The sequence below is a fragment of the Crocuta crocuta genome, unplaced genomic scaffold, assembly GCF_008692635.1.
Source record: "Crocuta crocuta isolate KB4526 unplaced genomic scaffold, BGI_CrCroc_1.0 scaffold289, whole genome shotgun sequence".
Taxonomy (NCBI): Eukaryota; Metazoa; Chordata; class Mammalia; order Carnivora; family Hyaenidae; genus Crocuta; species Crocuta crocuta.
Genome location: NW_027533264.1, coordinates 1,512,287 through 1,523,374, shown reverse-complemented (window position 1 = coordinate 1,523,374; position 11,088 = coordinate 1,512,287). Strand labels below are relative to the sequence as shown.

At 56.5% G+C, this 11,088-nt stretch overlaps 1 protein-coding gene across 1 annotated transcript in view; it reads left to right on the top strand.

Moving 5' to 3' along the window:
• The first annotated feature begins 4,780 nt into the window (after positions 1 to 4,780).
• Positions 4,781 to 11,088, top strand: part of MAP3K14 (mitogen-activated protein kinase kinase kinase 14) — a 20,555-nt gene continuing 14,247 nt past the window's right edge. Inside the window, exons 1-5 of the mRNA XM_077747762.1 lie at positions 4,781 to 5,051; positions 6,036 to 6,105; positions 7,669 to 7,879; positions 7,984 to 8,601; positions 9,698 to 9,835. Coding sequence (XP_077603888.1) covers positions 4,796 to 5,051; positions 6,036 to 6,105; positions 7,669 to 7,879; positions 7,984 to 8,601; positions 9,698 to 9,835 — 1,293 coding nt within the window. The 5' untranslated portion in view covers positions 4,781 to 4,795. The remainder of the gene's footprint in view (positions 5,052 to 6,035; positions 6,106 to 7,668; positions 7,880 to 7,983; positions 8,602 to 9,697; positions 9,836 to 11,088) is intronic.

The window sequence follows — 11,088 nt, the reverse complement described above, 5'->3', positions numbered from 1 at the left end:
AAGCATTGGATGGCCTGCTCAATGTTGAGCATGCGGCCTTGGGGACAGCCACGTGGGTCCAGCCCCACCTCCACAGCTTGTGGCTGTGTGACTGTTCTGGCAGGCCACTGACCTTCTCCAGGCCTCAGTCTTCACATCTGAAAATGAGGTCCATCGTGGCAGGTGCTTAGTGAATGTTGACAGCGTTGGTTCTGAATCGGTCACTGTGCCCTCCAAGGACCCTGATGGATCAGTTACATCTAGTTGGGGAACTAGAAGGAACCACAGAAGATTTCCTAGGCCACTGGCTTGCAAGCTCTCTTCCTCAGAAGAGAGGACTTCGGCTTCCACAGAAATCCTGGGTGGATGAGAGAAAGCTGAGTGTGTGGGGCTCCCGCCCACCTTCTTTAGTGAGCAGCTCTTTCTTGTGTGAGCCACGTATCATTTCCGTGCTTCTAGCTCTTTTATATATTGGGTGTTGAGCTAGGATTTCATTTGACCAAAATGGTCTCACTGCCTTTTTTTTTTTTTTTTTTTTAAGTTGCCAAAGCCAGAACTCAGTCTCCTAGTTCCTAGTCTGGTGTTTTTACTGTACTCACTAAAAGAGGGAACTGAAAGACGATACATTTTGGAAAGGTTATCATCACTGAAGAGCAAAGTAAATCTTATTTTCGTACCTTCCAGTTAATCAGCAATTCGTTTAGTCTAAACTCCAGTCCTGTCCCAGGATCCCAGAAACAGAAATTTTGCTGTCGGAGAAAACATCGCTATCGTAGCCTTAACTAAGAACTGTCTGTTAGAACTTTCTGCAGGGATGGAGATGTTCTCTGTCAGCACCGTCCACTCTGGTAACTAGTGTGATGGAGGAACTGATTTTAAATGTTATTGAACTTCAGTTGATTTAAGTATAGATGGCCACATGTGGCTGGTCGCTGCCATTTTGGGCACCACAGACTTACAGGATCAAGCAGGGGTCAGATGGCCCCTTGGCATCAGAATCACCCAGAGAACTTGTCAAAAGTACAGATTCTGGGCTTAACGCCCAGCAGCTGATTCAGTAGGTGTAGGGCAAGTGCATTTCAGAACTTATCTGGTTATTCTAACTTGCCTCCAGGGAGGAAGCTGCGGTGTTTTTGAGCTCTTCCTTGGCATGGAAGAGCGATGCCAAAATCAGGCACTTAACCCCGGCCTTGACCTTCTGGAGAGGCTACAGTAACCTTCTGGGGAACGTCAGACCCTTAAAAAACACGATGGAAGCTGTAGACCTCTTCCCTGGAAAAGTAGAAACCGCATGTAGTTTCTGCGGGTCACAGACCGTCCTGAAGCTGTCCTTCAAGCCACGTTAAGAATCACCCAACTCGGACAGAAGAGCTTTACTAGCTGGTGAGGGAGCCAAGTTTGTGTCAGGGCCCAAGAGCCCTGCCCACAGCAAGGAGGCCATACAGATATGCCCAAGGGTTACTCTGGTACTGTCCCAGCCATTCCTACCCTGAGACTTCTCTGGAGAGGGGGGGGGGCCACTGAGGCACCAGAGAAGAGAGACAGGCAGTGTACATGCATCAGGCCCTAAAAGAAGAGTGAATAAATTCCATGCTTTCCCTTTCCCCTTTCGTTTCTGTGGCCTTGTAGGTGAGCTGAGTGCATTTGGCCATTGCCAGTGCCCACATCGTCTGCTCTTGACAGAGAGCAGAGGGGCAGAAGGCATTTGAGGCCTGAGAGGAGCCGGGGAGAGCGTCCAGACTGAGTAACGGATCAGGATTTTGACACGCCTTCAAAGGCAGAGACGCAGCTGGCCCCCACTCCGTCTTTACGCCCCACAAGCTGTGGGAGAGGGAAGGGGCAACAAGCACGGGGCTGGGCCAGCCGTCCCAGACTTCGTGAGAATCCTGGCTTTTGTAGCTCAGACCCCTTACAGCAGGGGGGAAGGAGGGAGGGCAGCAAGCGTGTGTGACTGTGTAGGAGAGCTGCTGTCAGGCCAGAGTGTCCTGAGAATAGCTTCTTGAACTTGGAGACCGTCAGGGAGGGTCTGAGTCACGGTCACATGGCACAGGAGAAGCTGTACAGCTCCCAGGCCGTGATTTTGTGCCCCTGGGAGGTGAGGGTCAGCCTGCTTTCCCGTGCCCTTCACAGGTTCCGCGGCCAGCTGCTGGCTGAGCTCTCAGCGGCCTGCTTGTTCCCCTCTCCGCCTGCCGGGCTGTGGGGTGAGTCATCAGGGAACTGCAGAGGAGGCCCTTAGCCCCGCTGCCCCAGCCTCAGCCTCTCTGGGCCTTGGGAGCCCAGCACGCTCACGGAGGAGGGTCAGGGCCCCTGGCCAGCGGCCCGGCCAACTGCCAAAGGGAAAGGACGGCTCCTGGTGGAGAGGGGCCGCCCCCAGCCTTTCTGGAGGGCTCTAACTAACGATGAGCCATGTCAGGCAGAAACATGTGAGCCCAGGCGCAGCTCGATCTCCAACAGCTGGGTGCCCCTGCAGCGACCACTGACAGCTTAGCCTCACGGAACCTTCTTTTCATCCCTGGTGCCCAGGATCATCCTGTCTCTGAAGGTCATCCTCCGGTTCCCCTGTTCAGCCAATGTCAATTATCCCATCTGTGCCCCACTGTGCCACACACCGAGGGCACCACTCCTGCCCTCGGGAGCCTTCTGACCAGGCAGGGCCATGGGTGTCCCCCTTGAGTGTCTCTGTAGTGCCGGGGACTTGGGGAGGGGGCGGCCCAGCCTGGAGCTATGGTTTTAGGCCCTGGTCCTATAGTGCCATACAAGGCCGGGTGACCTTGGGCAAGTCGCCACCTGGTTTGCATCAGTTGCTTCAAGTGAGGATGAGATGAAAGCTTTTCTGAGGCCGCTGCAGGCGCAGCTCTAGTGGTGTTAGGCCCGGAGGGCTTGGGTTCACTTTTCGTTTGTTTGTTTGAATTTTTTTTTAATGTTTATTTATTTTTGAGAGAGAGAGAGAGACAGAGTATGAGCAGGGAAGGGGCAGAGAGAGGGAGACACAGAATCCGAAGCAGTCTCCAGGCTCCGAGCTGTCAGCACAGAGCCCAATGCAGGGCTCGAACTCACGAACCATGAGATCATGACCTGAGCCAAAGTCAGACGCTTAACCGACTGAGCCACCCAGGCGCCCCGGGGCTTGTTTTTAAGACCCCATTTTCCCTGGTAAAGAGACTGAGACAGGTAGGCACTTGTTCTGACAGGTAGGAAGTCAGAACACCCCTTGGACTTCTTCAGGTCATCCAGTAACAAGACACTCCCCCCCCACCCCGCTCCCCGCCACAGCCTCTGCAGCATCAGAATTCGGGGCCACACCCAGGCATCTGTGCAGAAAGCTGGAGCTGCTCTGAGTTCAAAACCGGCAGAGATGAAAGGATCAAATTAGTAGTGACCAACGAACCCATCCCACCCCCGGCCTCCCCTCAGTGGAGCTGGTTCTGTGCTTCGTGGCCATCGCAGTGGGGCCAACTCGATAGGAAGAGCGCTTCAGCCTAGAGATGCCCAGCCCCACACTGTCCCATGTCGGCTTCTAGCCACCCAGGGCAGAGGGCCAGCGGTGTCGCGGTTTGCCTTCACATGGCCTGCCTTCCCTGCCCCACGAGCAAATGGAAGCGTGTTCTGGAATGAGGGCACGTACAGCAGGGAAGACTCCCATCTGTTAGCAGCAGCTTTAGAGCAACCCGCCAGCAGAGAGCACTTATTAAAAACCTGTCCAAATGTGGTGCCTTCTCAGGCTTGGTGTGAAGCAAGTCATGACCCAGGAGGGACCTGCGCCTTGGGAGTCCACAGTCCTAGTCCCAAAAAGGGTTCCCAGATGGGAGCAATCCCAGAGCGGTGCAGATCTCTTTCCTGACAGCTCTAGTCCACATGCTGTTTGCACAGGTTGTCTCAACAGCAGGCTCCCCCCGCCGCACCCCATGGGGCTTCCGGGGAAGACGCAGCACTGCTGGAGGGAGAGCCCAGAGAGGGATGAAGCCCTGTGCTTTGTCTTCTGATTTCTAGAGGTTTCGGTTGGCGTCGGGGCTCTAATATAAATTCCACTGCTAATGTTGCCTGAAAGAATAATGATGCTGAGGTTTTCAGCAGATGAGTATGGCTATTACAGAAGGAAGCACGGCAGTTCCTTCTGGAAGGCCGCAGACAGATGCATCCCGGGAAAGAAGCCAAGTGCAGGCGCTGCCATTTGCATGCTGATTTTTAGACTTTGAAAAGTTTCACATATATGTGTGTGTGTGTGAGATGTATATATGCACACATAAATCTATATACATACACATGCACATACATTTATCCACCTCCTGCAAGGGAACAAAAACTTGATTCTCTTCGTTTGGAGAAAAGCCATCATGGCCAGTGTAGACGTGTCCTCTAAGAAGGCAAGGTTCGTGTAGAGTCCATGGGCTGACCGGCAGTTTCAGAGTATGGAATGCACCACCACGTTCTGAGGGAGAAAAATTCACCATAAAACGAACAGCAGAAAACGACTGAGCCAGTATTTATAAAAGCAAGAAAGAACCAAGCCAGATGTCTGTGCTATGGTTATTCTTGAGGAAGCGGGCTGGAATCCTCCTTGTGGGCAGAGTGCGGGGGTGTTTGTGGTGGTATGCCGACAGGACCAGGGTGGGGGGGAGTGCGGGGGGGCACTTGTGCCGCATGGAACAAGAAGGGTTGACTCCTTTGTCACTTGGGCTGTTTGGAAGGTAAATATATGAGGCAGAGAGCCCTTCCCCCTCTTTTCTCCTCCAACCCAGCCTGGCCCAGGGCCCCATGGGGTCTGGGAGTGACCTGCTCTGTGTCTGGTCCCTCAGGGTGAGCGTGAGCCTGGGAGATGGCAGTGATGGAAATGGCCTGCCCAGGCGCCCCTGGTTCGGCGGCCGGGCAGCAGAAGGAGCTCGCCAAGGCCAAGGAGAAGACACAGGCGATGGGGAAGAAGCCAAGCCCCGCCAGCAAGCTCGAGGCCGTGGAGAAGAGCCCCGTGTTCTGCGGGAAGTGGGACATCCTGAATGACGTGATCACGAAAGGCACAGCCAAGGAAGGCTCCGAGGGAGGACTGGCCGCCATCTCCATCATCGCGCAGGCCGAATGTAAGGGCCCGGGCTGGCGACAGAGAGGGCTGGTGGGCGGGCCTGCAGGTGCGCGCGTCCCTGCACAAGGGTTGGGAGGGCAGGGCGGCGGCTGTCTGAGATTTTCACCAGACGCAACCCCGGCGGGGTAAGCCAGGAATTAATCGAAGCGGGAGCCGTAACGGTGCCTGGGAACAGAGCACAGAAGGGAGGAGTGGCGTGTGGAAGCTTTTGCGCGGCACGAACGGAGCAGGNCCCAGGTCCTGGGGCTCTTTTGGCAGGATCGTCAGGCAGGCCATTAGCCTTGTGAGGTGACCTTGGGCAGCCTGTGCATCTCTGGAGAGGCCCCAGGCGGGAAAGGCCGGGTCTCCTGGAAAGCCCCTCTGGGGCCTGGAGGCCCTCCACCACCTTCCATGTCAAGGTGGCCCCACCCTAGAGAACGAACACCTGCTCTGGGGCCTGCTGAGCCGGTTGAGGGGACATAGGCCACTGCAGGGCGGGAACTGGGTCTCATCCCTTCTGCTTCCACTCAAGATAACTTCAAAATGACTCTGCATGGTGACTGCCACCAGAGCCTGAAGTCCTCCTCTCTCCCCCGCCCCACCCCTACCCCCTCCAAGAGGCTTTCTTGGGGCAGAGCCTGGCAGCTCGTGCTGGCATTTTCCCTGTCTTCTACTTCCTTCTGGCTGGTTTTTCAGGAGAGATGAGAAAACACAAACTCAAATGGAGCGAGTGGTGTGCAAAGGGTCATAATACACGCATGTACGTACATGCCTACAAACACCATAGCTGATACGTACTGAGCTGTTACTATGTGCCGCGCACCTCATTGAGTGTTATATATAGATCATCTCACTTAAGCGCCACGGTGAAGTGTGGTGGGCACCCCTGTGAGCCCCGATTATCAGCATGCCCTTTGCTNAATAAGCTGTCTGTCTCCTCGGTGCGCGTCCCTGTTCTTCCTCCTTTCTGCCTGTCCAACGTCTCTTTCCCTTGACTCACTAGGTGAGAACAGCCAAGAGTTCAGCCCCACCTTTTCAGAGAGGATTTTCATCGCTGGGTCCAAACAGTACAGGTAAGGAGGCCAGCTTGCGTGGGTACCAGGGGACTGCAACCATGCCATCCCTCCCCACCCCCCGCCAGCTGCCCGCCCAGGCCCCTCCCAAGTGACCCCTGGCTCCCTCCTCCAGCACCTGTGGTTCAGCTCCTGGAACCTGCCCAGGTTTTCCTGGCCGAACCGCTCCGTCAGCCAAAGAAGCTTTTCAAAAGCTTTTCGTGGTGTGTGGATGACTGCCTCTGGGTCCCATCAGCTTGACGTTTTATTTTTATGCTCCTCAGAGTCCTGGCCGCTCCTCCTCGGTTCCCATCAATAGGGAGGGTTCTGGGAACAGGAGTCGCTTTCCCTGCTGGGCCGAGAGGCCGCTCCAACTGTGGGAAAAAGCCGCTGGTGTCCTTCCCCCTGCGACACGCACCCCCAAGGAGGGGTGAGAGTTTGGGATCAGGAAGGGACAGACAGATTCACAGCCAGGTGGCCCTGTGGGAAGGAAGCCGGAAGGGGGCTCAGTCTGTTCCCCAGGCCCCCCATCCCCAAAGCTGGTTTTTGGCCAACTGTAGGTGAACCTGGAGACAGTTGCCTCCTCAACCAGCAGACGGACTTTTTTTGTCATTGGGATTTGGCAAGTGTTCGTGATGGAAAGGTTGTGGGGAGGGCGCGGCTCTTGCACCGCAAAAGGTTCAGTGTTTGCTCAGATTCCTTACGCTGCCCCAGATGCCTTTTGGCCCAGAGTAGGGGGTTTCTCATGGGCCCATTTCTTGCAGGTGCCTGAGAGAAGCCCGTAGGCCTCTAGAGGCACGCCCCAGGGCTGGTGTGAGTCTGCCCCTTTGGCGAGGGGGGGCGGGGGGGCAGAAGATGAGGCCACTGGGGGGCAGCAGACTCTGTGGTCCGTCCCGCAGCCATTTGGCCGTGGCTTTTTCAGACACTGTTCTGTGGCAAGTGCCTTAATACCTGGCAAGGGGAAACACCAGCTTGGATCCATGGTGGTAGTGAGCCTCTAGACTGTCGGAGGAAGGAAGGCTCCCCTGGTCCCGGGCATCAGCCCAGCCGAGATGTCTGTGTTTATACAGCAACTTACATTCCCAGAAACCAGATATCTCCAGGAACCAGTGGGGGTGAAGTGCCCAAACTCAACTATCCCTCCGTCCAGAGGCAACAGAAACAAACTGTAGTCAGAGCTGAGAATGCCCTCCGGGGAGCATGACCCTCCGCGTCCCACACCCCGCCCCTCCCCAGAGCGGTCAGAGAACCGCGCGTCTGCCCATCCCCCCCGGAGAGCCCCCTCACGGTACCAATAGCTCCCGTCTATTGGAAGTTTGCCTTGGGATCAGGCCCCCAGTAGGCTTTTTAAATGAGCGGTTGCCTTTCAGCCTCATCTTCCTCTGCATGGCAGGAAATCCCACACCCATTTTATAAACGAGAAAACGGAGGCTCCTTGGGGCTTAGGAACTCACCCACGTTCACGCAAGGACTCCCCCAGCCAGGACCTGAGCTCAGGTCTCCACGACTCTAACCGCAGTTACCCGAGCTGTTCCGCCTCCCCGCCTCCTCATGCTCAACGTGCGTATCCGTCCTTTTTGACAGCCAGGCTGAGAGTCTCGATCAGATCCCAAACAATGTGGCCCACGCCACCGAGGGCAAGATGGCCCGCGTGTGCTGGAAGGGGAGGCGCCGCAGCAAAGCCCAGAAGAAACGCAAGAAGAAGAGCTCCAGGTCCCTGGCTCAGGCCGGCACGGCCTTGGCCAAACCCCTCCCTCGAACCCCAGAGCAAGAGAGCTGCACCGTCCCCGTGCAGGTGAGCCCTGCCGGTGCCCTGCCGACCCCAGGCTCGTGGGGCCCTCGGGCCGGCGCCACGGCTCTGCCCGGCCCCGTGTGCTACTGCCTGTGTTTCCCCCACAGGAGGACGAGTCTCCACTGGGCCCCCCGTATGTTAGGAACGCCCTCCAGTTCACCAAGCCTCTGAAGGAGCCGGGTCTTGGCCAACTCTGTTTTAAGAAACTCGAGGAGGGCCTGCGGCCAGCACTGCCTCGATCGGAACTCCACAAGCTGATCAGCCCCTTGCAATGTCTAAAATATGTGTGGAAACTCCACCACCCCCAGGACCTCGGCCCCCTGCCCCAGCCCGCTCACCCCTTCCCCTACAACAGACTGCCCCATCCCTTCCCATTCCACCCTCTCCAGCCCTGGAAGCCTCACCCCCTAGAGTCCTTCTTCCTCGACAAACTGGCCTGTATGGACAGCCAGCAGCCCCTGCCCGGCCCCCACCTGGGCAAACTGGCCTGTATGGACAGTCAGAAGGCTGTGCCTGGCCCCCACCTGGAGCCCGGCTGCCCGTCCCGGGGCCCATGTGACAAGTTTTCTGTGGAGGAGTACATGGTGCACGCCCTGCAAGGCAGCGTGAGCTCAGGCCAGGCCCACAGCCTGGCCAGCCTGGCCAAGACCTGGTCAGCGGGGGGCTCCAAGCCCCGGAAGCCCAGCCCCGAGACAATGGACAGCGAGGGGGTCCTGCTTACAGAGGTAAGCCATCCCCCACGCACAGGACACATGCCACCCACTCCGGGGCCCAGGGCAGCAGCCTGCAGTCACGTGGGACCTGTTCTGGGGGACGAGGCACCACGAGAAACCTGCCAGACCCTCTCCGCTTCCCACCTTTGCAGGGGGGGATGGGGGGGCATAGACTGCACTCTTTATCGAAGTCACTCATGCACGTGATAACACATCAGATAGTAGGAAAGTGCTCATCACTGGCGAGGGGCAGGATCCCCTGTTGCCCCTCCGGATCACTCTTCAGCCTTCTTAGATATTTCCGTTTTGAGTTCTTCTGAAGTTACTGAAGTTCTTGAGTTATTGCTGAAGAGTGTGTGTGTGTTTCACATACTGAGAAAACAGGAATAAGCAGACATCAAGTGCCCCTGACCTTCCTCTTTCCCTCCACTTCTTTCCCAGAGAGCTTTATAACTCTAACTGAATTTTACCGGACTTAAATTTCTGGGGTTTATTCCATCCGTCTTTGACACGATCCCTTGTCCTCTACCTCTCTTCATGGTCTGTTCCCTTTCTTCTGCCTTCTAGCTTCTGAGCTATACTTTCAGCCAAAGTTGTTGATGGTTCCTTTTTTTTTTTTTTTTAAGTTTGATTTACTTATTTTGAGAGAGAGGTTGGCGGTGGGGGTCAGAGAGAAGAGAGAGAATCTCATGCAGGCTCCGCCCTATCAGGGCAGAGCCCTGTGAGGGGCTCAAACCCATGAACTGTGAGATCATGACCTGAGCCCAAGTCAAGAGTCAGACATTTGACTGGCTGAGCCACCCAGGCGCCCCGACAATTCCATTTCTGTCCCACACCCATAAGTCCGGGGAGAAGGACCTCTCACCGGGAGCGGCTTAGCCTGGGCAGCCTGAGAAGCTGTCCTTTGCCTTCACCTTATTCCTGTAACGCCGTCTAGTCCTGCCTCTGCAGAGCCCTGCCTCAGACCCCAGGGGTGTCTTTGGTTGTGAGGGCTCTGCCCCCAGCAGCCTGGCAAGGACAACCAGCCAGAGAGCCTTCCTCACTGTAACGCTTCGTCCCCTTGCTGCCCCGGCCCTGAAACTGGCCTCTCTCTTCCTGCCAACCCCAGAAACTCAAGCCGGTGGATTATGAGTACCGAGAGGAGGTCCACTGGGCCATGCACCAGCCGTGCCTGGGCAGAGGCTCCTTCGGAGAGGTGCACAGGATGGAGGACAAGCAGACTGGCTTCCAGTGTGCAGTCAAAAAGGTAGGCAAAATTTAAAAAAAAAAAAAAAGATGCGCCTGGGCCCCCGCCGGGGGAGCTGCAGAAGGAAGTGTGTTCCTTCTGCTTTCTTGCAAGGGTGATCGCAGGGCAGCCGTGGCTCTGACTTGTTAACAGAGTCTGGCTGTCGCCGGGCACCCTGGGGTCAGCTGGAGCCGGGAGGGAGCAGCCTCGGTCACATGTCCCAGCCTGGGAGCTGCACTGAAGTGTACACGTAGGTCAGATGGAGTGTGCGGGTGTGCACCCGTCCTGGGCCGCTCATGATGTTGGGGCCCTTAGGGGCAAGTCCTGACCTGGAATGTGTCGGCTCGCCATGTGATTCATGTTGGGCGGACACCCTTAACCGCACACAGTGGGCCTTGCTCACGCCTGAGCCAGAAGGTACAACAAACCACAACGACAACCGACCCCTAACAGGTGCCTCTTGGACAAGGCTGTGCGCTTGGGACGTCAGATCGATTTCGGTTTGGACTCTGTCTCCTGCTGGCCGGCATGATCGGTCATGGGAGGTGGACATTACAAGGAAAGGAGACTTAGCAAGAGACCCAGTCTTGGCTGGCTCCAGAGTCCGGCTGTGATCTGCTCTGTTGGAAGGGGACAGGGGAGCAGACTCGAGGTCCTGGGAATGGATGCAAGCAGAGGCGTGAATCGCCTCTCCTGCTCCCTCCTTTCACCAGGCTAGAACTGGGGACCAGAGAGGGCAGCGTGCCTTGCCTGAAACCACATGGCTGGGCCTGGAACTGAGGCCTCTGTAGACCTTGGTGTTGGCCCTGTTCCCCCTCAGATGTCTTTTCTCCACCCCCCACTCTCCATTCACCTTGACTGGAAGCCACCTTGTCCTCGGCCCAGACTCAGCCTCAGAGCTAGCACCCAGGACCGTGGGAGGCGGAAATGAGAAACAAAATGAGAAACATTTCCAGGGGCCATTTTCTTGGCCTGTGACAAAGGGTAATAAGCGGGCTCCATGGTAGACGTTGTTTTCAGGCAGGTCTTGTTAAGGACACTCTGATCCCCAAAAAGGGAAGAGGACCAAAGAGCCAGCCCAGGCAGGGCCGGCACACTCAGGCCCTGGTCAGAGTGGATGACACTGCCGCCGGGGTCACGGCTGCTTGTGGCTTTCAGCGGTGAGGACACAAATTGTGATGTAAATAACCTGGCTTCCTTGGCTCGTAGGTGAGCCGGGATGTTCAAGTTCTAGAGTTTGAGCCCCCGAGTGATGGGCTGAGAAGGGACTGACC